The 21276-nt window shown below is 38.0% G+C and overlaps 1 protein-coding gene across 1 annotated transcript in view; it reads left to right on the forward strand.

Annotated features, from left to right (window-relative positions):
• Window positions 1-4871: 4871 nt before the first annotated feature.
• Window positions 4872-21276, forward strand: part of sstr1b (somatostatin receptor 1b) — an 18922-nt gene continuing 2517 nt past the window's right edge. The window contains exons 1-2 of the mRNA XM_087788466.1: window positions 4872-4991; window positions 20323-21276. The exon at window positions 20323-21276 is cut by the window's right edge and continues 2517 nt beyond it. Of these exons, the coding sequence (XP_087644592.1) occupies window positions 20614-21276 (663 nt within the window). The 5' untranslated portion in view covers window positions 4872-4991; window positions 20323-20613. The remainder of the gene's footprint in view (window positions 4992-20322) is intronic.

Here is a 21276-nt window from a genome sequence, read left to right on the forward strand (position 1 = left end):
TGTGGCAGGAGAAGAGCACGAGGGGATGGAAACAAACAAAGAATGTTGGTCAACAATGGCGCATCTTTGGCTTTTACTCCAGGAACTTTGGTCCAGTTCCCTATTGATGACACCTACAATTGAAGCAATTTTCCTGAGCTGAACAAACAAGAACTCAACCTCAACAACTCTCCACCAAGAATGAACTTCTGCTCCAGAGAGGGAGGAGCTGTACTGGTTCAACATGATTGAACATCTGATTTCCCTGATCTTGAAAAGACTTTTGAGACTTCATTCCTATGATCCACCTTTGGACCCCCCACACTGCACTATGAACTATGTCTGGGATGATGATGAACGTGATAATGACGACAAATGGCACGATCTGGTCGCAAACATGAACTTGACTCTTGTCTGCGGTGACATTTTTGTGGTCCTGATGGTGAGGCTGCAGAACTAACAAACGAACAAGGTTCTCTATGCTCTCTGACACTTCTGTCTCTGGTGTTGCTCCTGCTGTGGTTGCTGGTGGAGAAGCTATGGCCCTGAGACACATGATTAAGAAATGCAAAGTTGTTTGCGATTTGACGAAAAAATTAGACAAAGCTAAACTGTTAGAGACATGATATCTTAAATTGTAACAGTAAACAGTTAATCCCAGAATAACATACTCTGATTGCTCCACTCAGAGCTACGATGAAAGCAGCCATAAGGCAATAAAAAACAAAACGAAAACTTGTGTGGTCGACTGATGCAGAATTTTATTTAAACTAATTAAAAGTGACTCTGTCTAGGGCTGCTGACTTGTCACCTCCAGAAACTAGACTATAGAGAATAGACAATAAAGAATATACTATAGAGATTAGACTATACTATACTAAGCCACTCCATATTGATGCGAGTGAAATTTATGTTATTGTTCTTTGGTAATTACACTTAAAATAGTGAAAATGGAAAAAATAGAGACTAAAATACTGTAGGAGGAAAGGTCAAAGAAAAAAAATAGATTAAGAGATAAATTAAAAGAAACACTGAGAAATATTAATATGATATTCTTCTCTCTAGTTGCATAAACCAAACACCTATAGACCAAGAGGAAATCTCATTGAAGTGAATATTAATTAAAGAAACTAGTTAAGATAAGCAAAATAGTAATCTAGAATAGATACTGTATTTCTGTTGTGGGTAAATAATCAAAGAGGTCTGACTCACACCTGATCTAATTAACTATAACATTCATAAACAGATTTGAACTCACACAACACTCTCAGACATTCACATAGATATTACAAATAACACACTGATCTCAGAGACAAACAAACAAACACATGACTTACATTTTAAATTGAATAAGATAAAAAAGTGTCTCTGCTACAACCTGCTCCCTGTGTGTGTGTGAGAGAGTGAAAGAATTATCTCGAACCCGCCTCTGTTTCTCTCTCTCCATGAAGTCAAAACATACTGATAATTTGAACTCTCTGCTAACTTCAAGGTTTATTCAAATACAACACATGACAAACTTTAACAGACATCCACAGATCAAAGTAATGAATACACAACTCATGACACACACACAATATCCTCATCACCACCTGAATAGATGCATAACTGACCTTCTCATAACTTCTGATCTTATCCTGTTAGAGGTGGTGTTGAGAAGCTCCAGTGAGGGAGAAATAAGAAGCCACTGTCCACTGCAGACTTTTAAATATATCAAAAGATCTCCTTCTCAGAAGAGACAGAAACATGAGCCAGCATGAGTAAAGCTAAAAACTTGACTAGCATACTTTTAAATATATATATGAACAAATGTAGTTTTAGGAAACTACTCTTTGGACATGTGGTGAAATAGTTAAGATGTGTAAATAATCAAACACAAGAAATCATGATTTGAGATAAATACAACTTCCCTAAAACTAATAAGACTTTACTTAATGCTAAAAGAAGGAACATATTTGTGTTATATATTTAAAAGGACAATCAGATGGGCTGGAAATTGTCCAAACATTGGAGGAAATTTCAAATAACAGAAAACATATTGTTATGATTGAAACATATTTTCAGAATTTATATATATAATTTTTTAATAAATTAAAATAGAATACTTTTATCTACATCAATAGCAGTCAATAAGAAATGGAAATATGTTTCTAAAGCTGCTTCTAACATTCTAAGGCAACTATAAACATTAACAAAAAATATAAAGCAGGGAAAAGAAATTGACTCTGGAAAATGTAAGAATAAATTAATAAATGATGCCTTCAGGAAAGAAAATAGTAAATAATCTATTTAGAAACTACAGAATCATATCAATCTTTAAATTAACTTTGTTAAGGGTAAATATACCTTAAATCTAAGTTGATCAAAAAATAAGAACTAGAGCAAGAGATTGATGGAAAATAAACAAGTTGAGTTCTAAATTAAAATATGGACTAGCAAGTGTAATTTATTGAAGGAATTGAATTACATAAGCATTGAAAATTACTAGTCTTCATCTACATGACAAAATGAACCTGAATAAACCTAAAATAAATACCAATTTGAAATACTAGAGTTTAACAGTTCTTTGGGGAACTTTAAAATAAAGATAATAAATTGGTTGTAACGATAAGACACTTAAAATTAAATTAAATTGAATTGGTTAATAATGGAAAATAAGGTTACAAATTTTAGTGGAGTTCTATATCTAACAAAGGAGAAGAAAAGAAAAGAAAAGAATGAATCATTATAATTATAATCGGAAAAAATATTTTATAGAGTACATTTTTATTTTTTTTATTTTTAATTTTTAATTTTTTAATTTTTTAATTATTCATAAATTAAGTCTTAGTTAGTCTTTTATTAATTGGTTAAACTTAGGTCCGGAAATCCAACAATAGAAGTGCTTTGTGACCCTGGTCTATTATTTATATTCATTAAATTCAAGTAAAGTAAAACTCAAATATCTTAACTAAATAAAGGTATAGTGACTCTGTGTAAAGGCTTTTACTTTGAAGGATCAAAAGTTTGAAGAAGAAACAAGTGGTAGAGCGAGAGCCACCACACGCTTTTTTCGATTGAAAATGTTGAACCTTCAGGACAAATGAAGCGTGATCGGACCATCATGTCGCGTGACCAACGGTTGACATTACAACATCATCACTAATCATGGCCGCCATCCGGTGAGCCGATCTCCATTTCGTGAGGACAGATGGCCGCCTTCACAACCTTCCATATGCAACACCTGAGCCGACGGAAGCTGTGCATGTGCAAGAGGCTGCCGGGTCACTGGAGAGCTGCTTAACGCTTGACCTTCTCCATCGGATTGAGACTCAACCATCAGCCTCAAACCTCCCATCAGCACTTGTATTGACGTCGGATTGTTAACCTTGACTAATGCGACTAAATCATGCGAGCTCATAGATCCATTCGTTCCGTCTTTTATTCCAGACGCATGTTTAAACACAAAAAGCACACACTTGTCTTTAAATATTTAGCAGTGTTGCAACGCTAGCTAACCCGTTAATTACGACCTTGGCACACGTCTGGAGTAACACAAAGAGTTTGTTAAAGTGAAAACAGCCGATGAATGAAAAACCTATTTGGACTCAAGAGTAGAACTGTGGGTGAAACGTCTGGTTCTGCTACGACACACTTGGTACTGAATGAAGCAGCAACACGTCTCTGGATTCATCATAACTGACGACAATCTAGAAGAAAAACTGTGACTTGAGTCGTGGTGTGAAGACAAAACATTTGTTCCTGATTATGATGACAAGATAATGTTTGGGTGAAAGATATTAAATCTCATGGTCCAACATGATGTAAGTGAACAATCAGATATCAGAATTAGAGTGACATTTCAGCCAAACACACAGGGTTGTTAAGAGTTAAAGGCACGAATGTAAGACCATATTCATTCATAATAGAATCCACAGAATTGGATCAAATTCATTCATTTTTTTTACTTATACAAGTAGATGAACTTCTAAAAATAGTTTTTTCTTTTTAAATAAAATCTTAATTTGAGGATCTTGAAACACAGAGTACCTGGGTCCAACCAAAACTCATCGAAAATTGACATTAGAAAATGATCTTAAGCCCCGCCCACTGAAAACACTGTTTTTATGGAGATGAAATCTTGTTGAATATAACTACTATGCTGTGACTAGTTATCGCGTCATCAATCCAGGAAGTCTCCACCTCCAAGGGAATCGTTGTATAAACAAAGCGGGGCCTGTCCATCTGGCTGTAACCTCTCGTTCGCCCAGATTTGGGAGCAAATTTATAAAGTAATAAGTTAAAAACATGGTCATAATGAGGGACTTACTGCATCTTGGAAAGGAAGACTTCAATATATAAAACATTTATAGTGTTCACATTAGCTTACCCTGTGTCTTCTCTCTACAAACCTCCGATGAAACCTGTCAAAGGTTTCATAATCACTCCACAGTTGTGGACCAAAGACCAACTACTTCATTCGTTTGGAATCATCTTCGCAGAGGATGATGGAACCTCGTGCAACCGTGTGGAAGAACCCATTTAAAGGAGAGCTTGTGGACCAAAAATGTATCATTATTCCTGCAGTAATCTTCTTCTCTGAGAAACACGTGTTCATAATTTATGCCTCTTCTTCTCGCTGCCGGATCATTCCCTCCAGCACATCCAACTTCTTCGTGGTTCGGTCAGAGACATGTGGGCGCATGCATCATCCAGAGATGCAGGTGCTGCTCGAAAACTAGACATGAAGGAGGGCAGAGTAGGTGAGTGTGCCAGGAGAGGGAGAGAGGGGGGAGATGCAAAATAAAGCAGAGAGAGAGAGCGAGAGAGAGGGGGATGAGAGTGTGTGGAGAGGCAGCTGAGAGTGCAGCAGCATTAAGCAGCTCCAGCATCAGAGGAGGCAGACGATGGAGAGCCGGTGAGAGGTCGACTCAGCAGGTGAGAGGGACGAGGACGGCTCAGGGGTGGATGTGTTCCTCTCTTTCATCATCAGTCTGCTCCACCGAGAGGCGTCTCTGCTGCCTGGACCCATGGTGAGTTTGATCCACAGAAGTTGATCAGAAAAGATATTTTATTTGAACAAAACAAGGTTAAAAAAAAGATGAATTATTGTTTGTGATTTACTGTCGTCTTTAAGCGACTCTGACTCTGCAAGTTCATTATAAACATGTTCATCCATCACTCTTGAGCGTCACCTGGTAGAGACGTCTTGACAGGTGAGGCTCGTGTGTCTGTGAGTTTTTTTTTTTACAGCGGATTCAGATGAAATATTCATGAATGAATAATGAGAGGCAGGAAGTGTTTGTAATCACGCAGCAGACAAATCTATTCCTGGCTTCAATCAATCCTCATTCAGCCTCAAATCAAACCTTATTAGACATTATTTTCAGACACTGAATATTGTATATCCAGGGAGAACAACCGTTGACTTTCTGGGATGATGTTTGTTGAGAAAGATCCTTAAAGTTTTTTAAAGTACAGAAAAGGCAACTCCTGCTGCAACAACCTGTGTTTTCACGTTTATATACGTGAATATCTCCACCACAACTGCACCGAACTTTAGATCATTGTTAAATAACAAGCAGCATTCAGAATACCATTTTACATTTTCAAAAACACTACTTTTAAAAATTAAATTTGCTGCTATACCTGTTACTCATTCAGGCATATCTTGTCTTTTATCCGTCTACTAATGAACAATCCCACAATCCTTTGCAAATGTATCTCCTGAATGAATGTCCCTGTTTGAACAAATCCAAAATATGAATCAATAAATACTTTATACAGGCTTTCAGCAAAAACGGATTAGTCAAATAAATAGAACAAAAAATCAGAAGGGCGATGAAAATGAATTTATGAAGAAATCTTTCATTTTAATCTCATTCTGTATATCTTAAATGTGGGGGGAATTTAGGGGGGTCTTCTGCCCCCTGTGTGCCCCCTTACAATGAACGAAAATGAGCAGAAATCTTCCTTACTTGGTATATAATTCATCTTTCTTCAAAATCTCCTGCCCCACTTGTGCCCCCTTTACCTTGACCTGATCGAGTGACCCTTAATCCATCAGGGGTCCCCAACCTTCTTTGCATCGAGGACCAGTCAAATGCCAAGATTATATTCACAGAGAGATGTTCAGATAAATGGCTCTTACTTACAGTATATGCTTTCCTTTGCTTATGCAGCATCCAAAGTACTTTACACTCACCAACTCACACACACGATCACACACTGGTGGGAGTAGGCTGCGATGCAGCGCACCAGCTCCAACATCAGTAGCAATCATGGTCAAGTGTCTTGCTCAGGGACACAACAACATTTGAGCTTTGAATAAATAAAGAAAATACATTTGAGTGGAAGAACATCACCATGAGGCTCAATCAGCAACAGCTCTGGACTGTTTCAAGTATTTGCTTCTACGTATGTTTGATTGTATGCCATCGATGGTGTGTGTGTGTGTGTGTGTCTGGAAGCCTTCAGTGACTTTGTGCCGACATGTGAGTTTGTGTTCAGGCGTTGTTTGTATGGAATGATGACTGTGAAACAGAACTTTTGTTTCTAGAGTTAATGTTACACCCAGACGGACGTCAATGTGTCATGATGACCAACTCAACAAAACTATAGTTTTGACGAGTGTTGACGAAGCTTCATGAAACAGTGTCATATTTTTTAGATGTTAGTAGGTGGCGCCCTCAGTTTAAAAACAATGGAAGGTTTCATTTAAATAGCTGATTAAAATGAATAGAGAGTGACATCTAGTGGACTCTGAAAATAAGGCTTTGTGAAGCTTTACTGACACATCACTACGACATTTGTTTACAAATAAAGTCACCATGCTAAAAGAAAAATCACCCATAAAAAGGACCATAAAGATGGCTGACCATGTGTTTTCCTAACATTCCCACAATCCTTTGCAAACTTGTTAACTAAATACTCACCATATCATCAGACTTTGAACCAAACGGTTAAAATAAAAATGTGGACAAGCCGTTTTTTAAGGCTGCATTTAACTTTCAATATGTAGAAACAAAACTGACTCAGTGTGATTCAATACTCACTCAAAAATTCTGTTGAGATACATTTTAGCAAAACCTTCCACGTTCAAGTGTCCAAAACACTGAAATCCTGCCAATGTTGTAAAACAAAGTCCAGCCTTCGTGGTGGATTTGAGGAAAGACCAAGACGGGAAAAATATCAATGTATTAGAAAAATGGTAACAGTTTCTACAAAGGTCTCTTTGTAATGCATTCCAAACACATTCACAAGATATTATTTTGCTCTTAGAAGAATTCATAAAAGGTGTAATGAAGGTTTATAATCAGCTTGATAAAGTATCATATTAAGTGTTTTAATGATAACGTGATATAACTTCTTCTAAAAATCCTAATAAATACATGAAGTTGTTAATAGTTGTGTAGTCCAAGAAGATTCATCAAAAAGCGTTGGTGGGGTTGAAGAAAATAATCCTAATTGCATGAATATTGTACATGTTTACGTGATGTTTCTTCCTACTATAAATAACTAGATAGATAGGTAGGTAGATTCATTGATAGATAGACTCTATTGATCTCTCTGCAGGTCTATTTCTGGAAATTGTTTTTCCAACACAGCAACACAGACGAAAGATTCATAAAACAAGAACAAAGTGCAATAAAAAGAAAGTGCAAAATGACACAATCCAAGTCTAAAGATAAATAACATAGATCAAAGAAAAAGGATACAAAGATTAACATGGAATATCTTCTTTTCGCTTCTGCCCACAAACTCAGAATTAATCAAACTAATAACACGAGGAATGAATGAGTCCCTGAGTCTATTAGTGTTGCATCATTTCAGGAGCATTCATGCTCCATTTGCATTTTCTGTTCACTGATGACAGTGTTCACAAGATGTCATCATCCATGATAGACAGTAGTATTAGTAATACTAATAGAACACACAGAATTATACAATAACTAACAGGAACTTTCATGTTTTCTGTAAGGATTTATTTAAAAAATGACTCCTAATAAATGAGAATAGATGCTCTTTCGATGTAATCATAGCCATTTAAAGGAGAGAATAATGGAGGAAGCAGCCATGAGTAAGATGAAAGCTTCACCCTATAAATGAGGCCAACATTTAGTTCCATCATCGCACAGAGCAGCCATTTCCTCTGAGGAGGGTCAGAGTAGAAGAGAACGGGCAGCGCAACAATTATGATAAAAGCTCTGCAGCTGCTGCTTTTAAAATGTGAGCGGGAACGTTGAAGAATAAATAATTACATATACCGTATTTTCCGCACTGTAGGGCAAACTTAAAAGCCATTAAGTTTCTCAAAAACGACAGTGAGCCTTATAATCCGGATAACCTTATATATGAACATTACCTGGTGGGTGACTTTACAGAACCGACACGCTGTGGGCTGAATTACGTTGTTGCGCCATCACGGGGTGGGATTAACGACGCACACCACATCATGGCGGACGTCTTTGGAGTGATATTAATGCCACCGGTTTGAGCGAGTGTGTCTTGGTTGTTGTACACTCAAAATCACTCTGCTGCACGCTCAACCAGTCATACATGTGCGTTCAACATGTCATACACGCGTGCTCTAGCCGTCATACACGCGCTCAACTTCACTGCTGCTCGCTCAACATTTGTCTGCTCACAACACCAGTCTCACGCGCTGCTGCTTGAAGCCTTTTAAACATCTTTTGAACATCGTTCCCATGGGAGTGAACGGAGTTGTCAGAACGCTTAATAAAGTTTGACTTTAGCTTTCAGCTTTATCTAGTGGATGCATAACACAACCCCAGTCAAACGTTTGACTGTATCTTTTATGCGCCTTATAATCAGGTTCAACCTGTTTATGACAACATTTCTATAAAAAATACGGTAGTTATTTTTGTGCCACAACAAGACAGTAGGCTAACATAGGTTTAGAACGAGATGAGCGCAGACCTCCGCCAATCAGCTCGTTTACACCCTCATCTGGTTTCAACTATTTTATTACGTTTATCGCATGGATTGATGTCTCTGCGGGGTGCAGTCCAAAAAATTTAAAATTTACAGACGAATCTACAACGTTATAGATTGGAAAATGTAATATATTGATTATATCAACGATAATAGCAGATGTTTCAGAAATCTGAATGATTCTCTTCCTGTTCTGTCACGAACATTTAAACGCTCTTGGAATCTCACACAGTCATCTGTTCCGCCGCGGGAGTCATTAAACAACCATTCCGTGTTCCATTATCATGTTAATATGTCAAGTGTTCCGCTGCATAAACACAAGTAATTGATGTTTTGCATAACAACCATCAAAGTCTTTTGTCATTGATGCGGTCGCTTCTTTCTAGGAACGATGTTCTTGATGAACAGCTTCTTAATCGTCGTCACAACGGATCAGGTTTCTCTTTCTCCGTCTGTTTTTTGGATTTAATGTGATTCATTGTCAATTATGAACCAAAGCAAACAGCAGTGTCGTTTAGACACTAGTTATTGGGGCCAAACATTCACAGTGGGTACGGAAAGTAATCAGAACCCCTTTCGATTTTTCACTCTTTGTTTCATTGCAGCTCGGGCTGCATGATATTGGAAATGAATGCGATATTTTTTTTCTTTCACCTAAAAATGCATCCGCGTGCACGAGCAGAAGTGAGTACAGTAGGGGAGGTCCGGGGGTTTAGAGAAGGAAAACAATTAAATATTTCCCTTTCGGTAACTTCCGCGTTTCGGTGCCGACATAAATATAACTTATAACGCTCAGTTTCGCGGGACTTGCATCGGTTTCCCGTGAAACTGAGCGACATAATAGAAAAGTCGACGGCGCGTCACGATATCACCAAATCAATAATAATTCCACCTCCTTGTACACGCACACATAACACTTTATGAATGACGCTAACAACTTAGCTCGTTAGCATACGGTGAAGACGGACAGGTTTGTTTGGAAGTTCACGATCTTATAAGAAAACAACTGAGACGAGATGAAAGGTACTTCACTAGCGTATGAGTAGTAGGTCAGAGCACGGTCTAGATGCGTCGCCATAGCAACCAGGCCTAGCAAGTTCACAGACAGCTGGAGACGTAAACAACAACGAGACATAGAAGTACAAATTGACAACTTTACAGAACGTGACACTGATTGGTCAAAGTGCGCATTTAAGAAATGTATTTATACAATAAAACATTATAAATTATCGCACATGTTTTCAATATGCATATCGCACGTGCCAACAGAGCAATATCGATATTTTGTCGATATATCGTGCAGGCCTAATTGCAGCCATTTGCTAAAATCATTTAAGTTCATTTTTTCCCCTCTCATTAATGTACAGACAGATCTTGACAGAAAAAACCCCAGAAATGTAGAATTTCTAGCAATTTTTAAAAAAGGTCAAAAAGGTGCTTCTACTCAATACTGAGCAAGGGGTCTGAATACTTATGACCATGTGATATTTCAATTTTACTTTTTTAATAAATTAGCAAAAAAATCGACATTTATGTTTTTTTCTGACAAGATGGGCTGAGTGTACATAAATGAGGAAAAAATGAACTTCTTAAATGAAATCCTAAATTCTTAGTACGCGCAATGTAGTGCGCCATGCACACTCAATTGTCACTAAAACGCCCACAAAACTGAGTATGGATCGATGGACACTTTGTACCCCAAACGACCGCCATCTTAGTCATGTTGACGTTGTAAACGGAAGTTACATCATTAAATAGTAGTAGAAGAAAAAGCTGTCGGGTCATTTCCTGTTAGCGCGTAGCAGCAGAGTTTGATTTGAAACCTATTATCTGTCGAGCATTTGCATACTAGTTAGTACGTACACTATCCTGATGCATACTAACTGCCAGTGCACTAAGAGAAGTATTTGATTTTTAGACGACTATCGACACAGGTGAACTCAACCAGAGGTCGGCAATTGACATTCTCCCAGGGGCCACATTATAAACTGTGACTGTTGTGAAGCAGCAAAGCCATTAAGGGAAGGAAAAGAAAAGGAAATAGACAGTAAAAAAAGCAAATAAAATATTAATGGACCATTAATTCAAAATAATAAAGAGATAATCCCTTAAAGGACAAAAAAAAGAGGGAAAAGTCTTAAAGAATTGCTTATATTCTATATCTATATATGCTTATATGCTAGATCTGATTACATCAGAAAACTGGTAGCAGCAAATAGGAAAAACCCCAAAGTTTTGTTTGACACGATTAATTCTCTTGTGTCTCCTGCTCCTCAAATCACGCCTGTCTTCTGTGAAGCTGACAGCAATGCATTGTTGAGATTTTTCATTGACAAAATTAAATTGATCAAAGAGAAAATCTCTCCCCCTTTGTTTGGAACCCCTACTGTCTCTGAGCCCATCTCCTCCTCTTGGTCCTCCTTCACTGCTGTATCTTTGGGTGATATTTCGGCACTAGTGAACAAAATGAAACCCTCCTCTTGCTCAGATGACGTCCTTCCGTGTAGGCTTTTTATCAAAGTATTTGATGTAATTGGCCCCTGGGTTACCAATATGGTGAACCTCTCCCTTTCCACAGGGGTTTTTCCCAATGCATTGAAACATGCCATTGTGGAGCCTCTGCTCAAAAAAACAGGCTTAGACCCAACTGACCTCAGTCATTTCAGGCCAATTTCTAAGCTCCCTTTCTTGTCCAAGATCTTGGAGAAGGTGGTGTCCGAGCAGCTGTCTTTGTTCCTGGATCAGAGCGACATCCATGAGAAGTTTCAGTCTGGCTTCCGTAAACATCACTCTACGGAGACAGCTTTATTGAAAGTGTCCAGTGACATCATGATGTCGGCTGACTCTGGTAAATTCACTGTTCTGGTTCTCTTGGATCTGTCCTCAGCCTTTGACACAGTTGATCACCAGATCCTGCTGAGAAGACTGAGGGATGAAGTGGGACTGTCTGGGTCTGTGTTAGAATGGTTCTCATCTTACCTTTCTGGGCGCAGTTTTAGTGTATCTGCCAATCAAATGAGGTCTGAATCGGCAGATCTGTTGTGTGGAGTCCCTCAAGGTTCTGTTCTGGGTCCTTTATTGTTTTTGCTGTACTTGATTCCCCTTGGTAAAATCATTCAGAGATTTCCAGATGTTTCTTATCACATTTTTGCTGATGACATCCAGCTCTACTGCTCTTTTGATCCAACTGAGCCCCAGAGGCTGAACAGCTTAGTCAATTGTTTGCTAGAAATCAAACAATGAGTGAAAACACTTTACAGCTAAATGTGGACAAAACTCAAACACTGGTGATTGCTCCTGATGATAAGGTTCCAGGGTTGAGTCAGTACTTGGGTGACTTAGGTCAGTCTGTCAAACTGAGCCTGATAAACCTGGGTGTTGTATTTGATAAAGACATGTCTCTTGTTCGACACTATAGAAAACTGACCAGAAACTGTTTCCTTCAACTGAGAAAAATCTCTAAACTTAGGAAAATGTTGTCAGAACATGATCTGGAGCTTGTAATCCATGCGTTTGTTTCTTCTCGTCTGGACTATTGTTACAGTTTGTTTTCATGTCTTAACAAGAAGGATCTGTCTCGCCTGCAGTTCATACAAAACTCTGCAGCGAGAATTCTGAGCTCTAGTAGAAGAACTCACATTTCTCCGGTCCTTAAAACTCTTCACTGGCTTCCAGTTTCTTTCAGGATCAACATTAAAATTCTGGTTCTTACTTTCAGATCTATTCATGGTCAGACTCCTCCTTACATGACTGATCTGATCAAGCCTTACACCCCAGCTCGGGCTCTGAGGTCTGTGGATCAAAATCTACTTATGGTTCCTCGCACACGACTCAGGACCAGAGGAGAGAAATCTTTTCAGGCTGTTGCTCCTAAGCTTTGGAACAATCTTCTCTCTCTTTGCTCTTGATGATCTACTGACTCCTTTAAGAAACATCTTAAGACGTTTCTATTTGTTCAGGCTTTTCCTTGAATTTCTCGAACTCCTGTGTTGTTCTCAGTATTATCTTGATCTTTAAAGTATGTACTTTTTTGAGTATTGTTTTGATTGTTTAAGCGCTTTGTGACCCTGGTCTCGAAAAGCGCTATATAAATAAATATTACTTACTTACTTACTTACTTATATTTTAAGTTAATACATTGATAATAATAAAGAAAATAAATGAGGATTATGTGACTTAATGAAGCTTCATGAAGCCTCAGTATAAGAGTCCACTAGATGTCCCCGTCTGCTCTATGTTGTTCTGAACATCCATTGTATTAAAACCAGACATGATGTTGAAATCGAGGGCGCCACCCACTGACCTCTAAAAGCGACGACACTAAACCCTAAACACACTTTGAAGACACAACGACAGGCACCTCAGATGTCCGATCTCTCGAGGAAATGTTCTCAAGTTCTCATCCTGTCATAACGAGTCGTTCCACGGCTCTTGAAAGCTCCAAGACTACCGTTTAAAAAAGGTCTCAGTTCAAGGTTGTTATTTTGTTTTTTCACTTAATGGTGCTGCTTGAACTGATGGGAGAACAACCACCTCAGAGAAGGACGATCCTACAGACATTAGATATTTTATTCAAGTCATTAGGCTTTTTTTTTCAAGACCTTTTTTTAATGTTTATTTTTTATTTTTTAAAGAAATTGGAAGATTATTGTTGAGATAATTCGGCACAATCAGCATTTGACCAAAAACAAAAAACCACAGAGAAAATCAAGGGCATTTTCCGTTGATCTCATCTCACGTTAAATTATCGACTTCTACTTCCATAAACCTGCAAAATTTAAAATAAAACTATTAAAAGAAGCAACTAAATGTAATTTTTCTTTTTACTAAATCTGGCTTCCTTGATTTTGGAGGTAGATTTGTTAAGTATTCAATAAAAAAAAAGGCTTAAAATTGAAAAACATTTTCCATCAAACAACTGAAAAGGTAAAAAAGAAACACCAATATTATAACCCAAATATTTAAAAGATTATTCATTGCACTTGTTAATGCACATTATCTTTAACAGGTTTTAACAGGTTCAACTGGGAAAACAACAGAGGAAATCGAGGAGATGATCCTTCGATCTCCTGTGTGAGATGAAAATGACAAAAATGACTCCATTTTAATCTAAAAAATACCAAGTTGAACATTTCACATGGAGACATTAAAGAGACGTTAAGGTCACATTAAAAGAAAAGAGAGAAGTATTACTCTAATTAGCAAAAAAAGCTGAAGAAGAAAGGCGCATAAAAGATGAAAGGAAAGAGCATCAACTTCTCCTGTAATCTTAAAACCTCAAATAAGACTTTTTTTAAATCATTTATTTTAGAGGAAGTCCTTCAAACCATAAATGCCATGTTGTCATTTCAACAGTCACTCAATGCAGAGGCAGAGATGCTGGTGTTGAGAATATGAGTGAAGATGCTAAAGAGGAACATCAAGGTGAGGAGACGAGAACAGGAAGTGGAACCTCAGTGACAAAACAAAGAGAGCTGAGCAAGGAAATAATGGTGGTCATGTTTTAAGATAATTTTCCTGGAAACACTTGGAGAACGAGAAAAATATTAGAGTCATCGGTGAGAGACTTGGAGTAGATCAGTGGCTAAGAAATGAGAGCAACATTGAGGGTCTTCTCTGAGACCCCCACAGGTCACATGAGGAAGGGGTGTACGTTTTTTAAACCCTTCCCTGGAGACGCTGATGTTGGATGATGTGACGCTGATGTTGATCTAGTTGAAGTATTACGGTAATCGTATCTGCAGAGACCAGTATGTGTGTTTTCTTGTTAATAATTCACGCCTGAAATAATGACGGCAATTTATTACCTTCGTGTTTAATTCAGTGGATAAAAGTGTCGTCGAGGAACAGTCGCTCCAAAGGATGCTTTAAGGGAGGAAATGGTTCCAACCTGGGCTTGGATTAAACAAATAAAAGACATATTTCTAGATTTTATTGAAGTCCATGTTGAACATGTTTAGTTGGTCCTAGAGTGAGTCTGTCTCATGTTCTTGATTATTTTGGCTTTGATTTTAGTGAGAGATTCAGATTCTCTAAATATTAAATAAAGGATTTTCATTAAAGACAATGAAACACTGAGTAAAGCGTCAACACCCGTGTTTTTACTTCTGTCTTACTGTCTGGATACACTTTCATCAGCGTACAAAATCTAAAATAAAAACTATTAAAAGAAGCAACTAAATGGTTTCAATAATTAAGACCAATAAGTACTACTAATAAAATGAAACAAATATTAAAACGATAACTTCAATAAAAAAAAAACTACTTTTATTTAAAAAAAAAAAAAGAAAAACAAATATATTATCATTATTATTATTTTTAATTTAATTAAATCTTTTCATTTATTTTAACTTTGATTGATTGATTTTTTTTATTCAAGCATTTTTCCATTTCTTTTTTTAAAAGTAAACAACCAACAAATATATTATTATTATTATTTTTAATTTATTTTATTTGATTGATAGATTTTTTTTTAATTTAAGCATTTTTTTTTTAGAAAATTAAACAAAACAAACATCAACTAATATATATTTTCATTATTATTTTATTAAATTATGTTTTATTTTTTCTTATTAAAGCAACTTTTTCTTTGACTTCAAACATGTTTTTTGGTGAAACAATTGTATTTCTTTTAGTTTTTCTGTAACTTGTTTCTTGTGTTTTTATTGAACCGACTTTTTTACTGATGCAACTTTTTCAATGGAAGCAACTTTATAATTTGGATTCCACATGTTTTTTTCATCCCATAATGCGACAGAAACTCTCTGACGGCACAGACTGTGACACGAAAAGCTTCATCGCGTGAAAAACCAGGTTGAACGAGAGAAACCGTGAAGAACTCTCTGTCAGGACAGACAAATGAGAGAAGACTGAAGAAGAAGTGAATTTAATTGAGTCATTAATCAAAGAGCTTCTGTCAAGAGGACATTTATCTAAGATGGTTCGCTCGCCTCCGTCCTCTCAGCAGGTCAGGATGATCTTCTGCCATCAGAGGGAAGTGTTTGGTCGGCAGGAAGTCAGAGTCAGATGTGACACTGGTGTCCTGGAGCTTCGTCATCAGCAGCTTAGAAATGAGACGAGAACAAAAAAACCTTCAGGTTCAAAAATGTTCTTCTCTTATTATTCAAGTGAGTGTGAAGGTTGTGTTTGAAATGTGACAACCTGTGGAAGAACCTGAGATTCCAGCCTTCTGGGAAAATGATTGATAAGTGAGACCAAGGTTCTCATTAGTCTTTGCCTTCAATACAGTCTCGTCTCAGCAGCTTCACAATCAGCTTCACTCTCCATAGAGCTGCTGGCTCAGTGTGTGTGTGTGTGTGTGTGTGTGTGTGTGTGTGTGTGTGTGTGTGTGTGTGTGTGTGTGTGTGTGTGTGTGTGTGTGTGTGTGTGTGTGTGTGTGTGTGTGTGTGTGTGTGTGTGTGCGCGTGTCTGAGTGTGTGTGTGTCTGAGTGTGTGTGTCTGAGTGTGTGTGTCTCTCTATGTTTGTGTGTGTGTCTGTGTTTGAGTGTGTGTCTCTCTATGTTTGTGTGTGTGTCTGTGTTTGAGTGTGTGTCTCTCTATGTTCGTGTGTGTGTCTGTGTCTGAGTATGTGTGTCTCTCTATGTTTGTGTGTGTGTCTGAGTGTGTGTGTGTGTGTGTCTCTCTTTATTTGTGTGTGTGTGTGTCTGACTGTGTGTGTAGGTGTGTGTGTCTCTCTATGTTCGTGTGTGTGTCTGAGTGTGTATGTGTGTGTGTGTCTCTCTCTATGTTCGTGTGTGTGTCTGAGTGTGTGTGTGTGTCTCTCTCTATGTTCGTGTGTGTGTCTGAGTGTGTGTGTGTGTGTGTCTCTCTTTATTTGTGTGTGTGTGTGTGTCTGACTGTGTGTGTAGGTGTGTGTGTCTCTCTATGTTCGTGTGTGTGTCTGAGTGTGTGTGTGTGTGTGTGTCTCTCTCTATGTTCGTGTGTGTGTCTGAGTGTGTTTGTGTGTGTGTCTCTCTCTATGTTTGTGTCTGTGTCTGAGTGTGTGTAGGTGTGTGTTTCTCTCTATATTTGTGTGTGTGTCTGTGTCTGAGAGTGTGTGTGTAGGTGTGTGTCTCTCTCTATGTTCGTGTGTGTGTGTTTGTCTGATTGTGTGTGTATGTGTGTCTGTGTGTGGGTGAGTGTCTGTCTGTGTGTGTGTATCTGTGTGGGGGCGTGTCTGTGTGTCTCACGTCGTGTGTGTGCGCGTGTGTGTGAGTCAGAGTGTGTTAGAGTGTGTGTGTTCATATGTGTGTGTGAGAGAGAGGGAATGTGTGTGTGTTAACATGTGTGTGTGTGAGAGTGTGTATGTGTGTTGTTGTTCAAGAAAGAATCAGTTCAGATGTTAATGCAGCATCTATGTGTTGCCATGACGACCACGAACATGGACAGAACTAACATCTTGAAACAACAATGAGCAGCAAAAGGATCTTGAGAAGAAAAAACACAAATGAATGTTGTTTTCTTTCAAGCCTTATTAAAGTCGTTCATTTTCCTGCAGACACTCCGGTTTCCTCCCAGAGTCCAGAGCAGGTTTTGTTAGTTATGTGTGTGTGCCTGTGTTGTTGTGTAGTCGTCAGCTTGATACTGGAGTGTGAGTCGGTTCACAACAGGTTATTAAAGGAAACATCTGATGATCTTCAGTCAGACGAGATGGTCTGTGTCGTCCAGGTGAGGCTGTCGAGCTCTGACAGCTTATCTCGTCACTAACATCTAAATACTTCCAGGAAAGAAACACAATCATGGAAACATAGATCTTAATAAAGTCATTTTTAAATTTTGTATTGTTTATTTTTCATAAATATGCATTAAATGATTCCTCATAGACTTTTCTCTTCATTTCTTTTCTTTCCTCCTGCTTGCACTGCTTCCAGGATTGTACGGTCATGTGAGAGCTCTCATCCAATCATATTCGAGCTTCACAAGAAATCTACGCGAGGCCTTCAGTCGTTTCAGAAGCGGCTCTTGTCCATTGAAATCATTGAAGACCTATGTGTGAAACGCACGGGCCGCCACTGATAAAAGTTATATATTTATCTGATGTGTTTAGTATTTTATTCAACCTTTATTTGACTTTTTTATTCCAATATTCTTTTTCAATTTTTATTTCAATGACACTTTAACTTTAATCCCAAAGACAAACACACAGTAATGGAAAAATAATGAAAATACATATATTTATTTGATGTATTTGTCAGATTTTTCCATGTTAACTTTTATTTTTTATTCCAATTATTCTTATTTCAATTTCAATTTCAACGTTTTCTTTGAGCCAATATCTTATTTTTGTCCATAAAAAAACATGTAAAAAAGTTTTAGAAATATATTTTTCGATGTATTTTGGATTTTGGCTTTTCCTTCATCAACTTTGCCAACATTTTATTCCAACAATATTTTCATTTTCGATTCCTGTTCAACGTTTTTTCATTCAACATTATAATCTTATAACTCCAATATTTTCTTTTTCTTTATATAATATATTTATCATCGATGCCAATCTAAGATGGAACTTCACTTCTGAGCCCAAAGAACATAAACACACATGAATGAAAATCACAGCAAAATAAAATTAAAAATTAAGAAATATATTAATTTACTTAGTTATTTTCTTTTGGCTGCTTCTCTTACTATAAATACATATATATATATAATATATTATATTATCTTGCTAATATAACATGTATCTGCTTTGCTATTCTTACAGTGTTTTTTGTTTTCTATTCTTTTTCTCTTTTTTTTTCAACATGCAATATTTTTATTTTTTATTATATATATTTTTGAACAAATGTTTTATTTTGTCAAATTTAAGTTGAAACTTTTCCAAGCACAAAGAGAAACGAGATCCAAACAAGAACGTTTATTACATTTCTTTCGCCTGCTGATAGCGATCGTTTTCTGAATTGGTGTATTTTGTGTTGCTCTGGAATCCTTGATGAATATTGCTGCATTAGTGCTTTCTCCTTTTTCCTTTCTTCCCTGGTGCTTTCTCATTGACCACAGAGGCAGTTATGCTGAAGTGGATCCTCTCGTGTCCTTCTTTTAGCTGAAGACACACTTGACTTGTACTTCTTTCATAAATAGACAAACTGCTCTGATTCTCTTGGTCAATATCCAACGTTTCTTACTCGAGGCACCGAAAGATATTTGGTTTCAAAACAACCGTCCCCCCTCTGACGCCATTTGTAGCGTTAGGTGCAGAAAACAAGGAGCGACCGAGTCTTGAGCTCTTCAATAATTCATGTTATAGAAAATCTGTGCTTCCAAAAATGTTCCCTTATTTTGGAGAGTGTGGCTCGACGTCTGTCAGGTTTTTTTGCTCTAACGCTCAGTTGTTTCTTGGCTTTTGAAAACCGAATATATTCGCCGCTGCAAGTCCACGGAATCTCTGAAAATGTGTTTAAAAAACAGCCTTGAATATCTGTAGAAAAGAACGTTTCAACCCGACTGAAGACTCCTGATCATCTCAATAAGTCAGTGTCTAGACACTTGTGATGTGTTGTTGAAGCTTCATGAAGCATCTTTACTATCTGCTCTATAATGTATAACCTCTGAAGAATTTGACACTGTTTCATGAAGCTTCATCAGCCCCAATATTGATATTTTGTGAATTAAAGTTGGTTTATCTTCTCTTCTATCACCTCAGAGCGTTGACGAAGTGACTCGAAGCTGAACTTTCTGTCCACACACATTGAAACAAGAACATTTTTGGATTAGAAAACATGTTTAGAAGTGTTATTTGTAGGTGCAATAATAGTGTATCTTAGTATGGATTTAGTAGATCTCACAAATGACCAACTTCGCACAGCAGGGGGCGCTCTTTAAGAGTTACAATGGCTAGTTATGTATGTATTAAAAAACAAAACGTGCATGAAGTCAAATGATTAGAATATGGTTTAAGAATCAGGACAGATCTATAAATATAAACTAGTGTGTACGCATATGTGTGTCACGAGTGTGTGTTTGTTTCATCTTGATGGATTAACAAGGTCAATTGGGGGTAACTCGATCAGGTCCAGGTAAAGGGGGGCAAAAGACCCTCATTACAATTCTAATTGTCCAATTTGATTTAATTTATACCATATTTATTACGTATAATTAGACCCATAATCTGTGTCTCTTCTCTCGCTTTTACATTTGTATTATATTATTTTTCATACACAGACAACGTCAGATATTTCAGCTTGTCTTGTATAAATACAGATCCTTTGAAAAGCCTTTTTCCAGTTGCTCACCTGGACATCTGGTTCTGAAGTCTCAAACACTCTCAAGTGTTTATTAGATATCCATAAAAAACAAGGAGGTTTCCAATGTTCCCACGAAGACACGGACATGTTAACAGTATTTCATGTCATGTAATACGTAATATGTATCTATTTTCCTGTGTCGGTGAAAAACGTTCTATTTTCTTCGCAGGTTTTCCATCAACTCAAGTAGTCGTCCTTGTGGCGCTCGAGACACTTCATCATGGCATTTGTCCTTCGACAAGAGCTGCAAGTGTCACGCTGACTGACAACGTTCCTTCAAGTGAGCACAGATTGATTCAACCGCCGGATCGCGTGTGGACTCGTGGTCCTGTCGGAGACGGTTCTGGAATAAACCTGCTTATCAAAGTAAACCCGACTTTGATCAGATACCTTTACCAGATACAAGAATTCGTTTCACAGTTACGGATGATTTGAGAGAAAAAGCCCTGTAACCGAAGACATGGATTTCAACGGGAGCTCGGACTTAGGGATGTATCCTACAGGGTTCCCCTACAACACCAGCATGGACTACGACTACTATCAGGAACCTGACGCCAGTAAAATCATCATCCCGTCCATCTACGCCCTGGTCTGCTGTGTCGGTCTGACGGGCAACGCCATGGTCATCTACGTCATCCTGAAGTACGCCAAAATGAAAACAGCCACGAACATCTACATCCTCAACTTGGCCATCGCCGACGAACTCTTCATGCTGAGCGTTCCTTTCCTGGCCACATCTGCGGCCGTTCGGCATTGGCCCTTCGGTTCTTTCATGTGTCGCCTGGTGCTCAGTGTGGACGGCATCAACATGTTCACGTCCATCTTCTGCCTGACCGTGTTGAGCGTGGACCGCTACATCGCTGTGGTCCATCCCATCAAATCTGCGCGCTACCGCCGACCCACCGTGGCAAAAGTGGTGAATGTTTGCGTCTGGGGGTTCTCCCTGGTCGTCATCCTCCCCATCATCATCTTTGCGGACACGGTTCCCGCGCAGGACGGTGGCGTCGACTGCAACTTCCTCTGGCCTGAGGCGGCCTGGTCAGTGGCCTTTGTGGTCTACACCTTTCTTTTGGGGTTTTTGCTCCCAGTCGGTGCTATTTGCTTGTGCTACTGCCTGATCGTT

This window comes from Callionymus lyra, chromosome 4, assembly GCF_982586985.1.
Source record: "Callionymus lyra chromosome 4, fCalLyr1.hap1.1, whole genome shotgun sequence".
Classification (NCBI taxonomy): domain Eukaryota; kingdom Metazoa; phylum Chordata; class Actinopteri; order Syngnathiformes; family Callionymidae; genus Callionymus; species Callionymus lyra.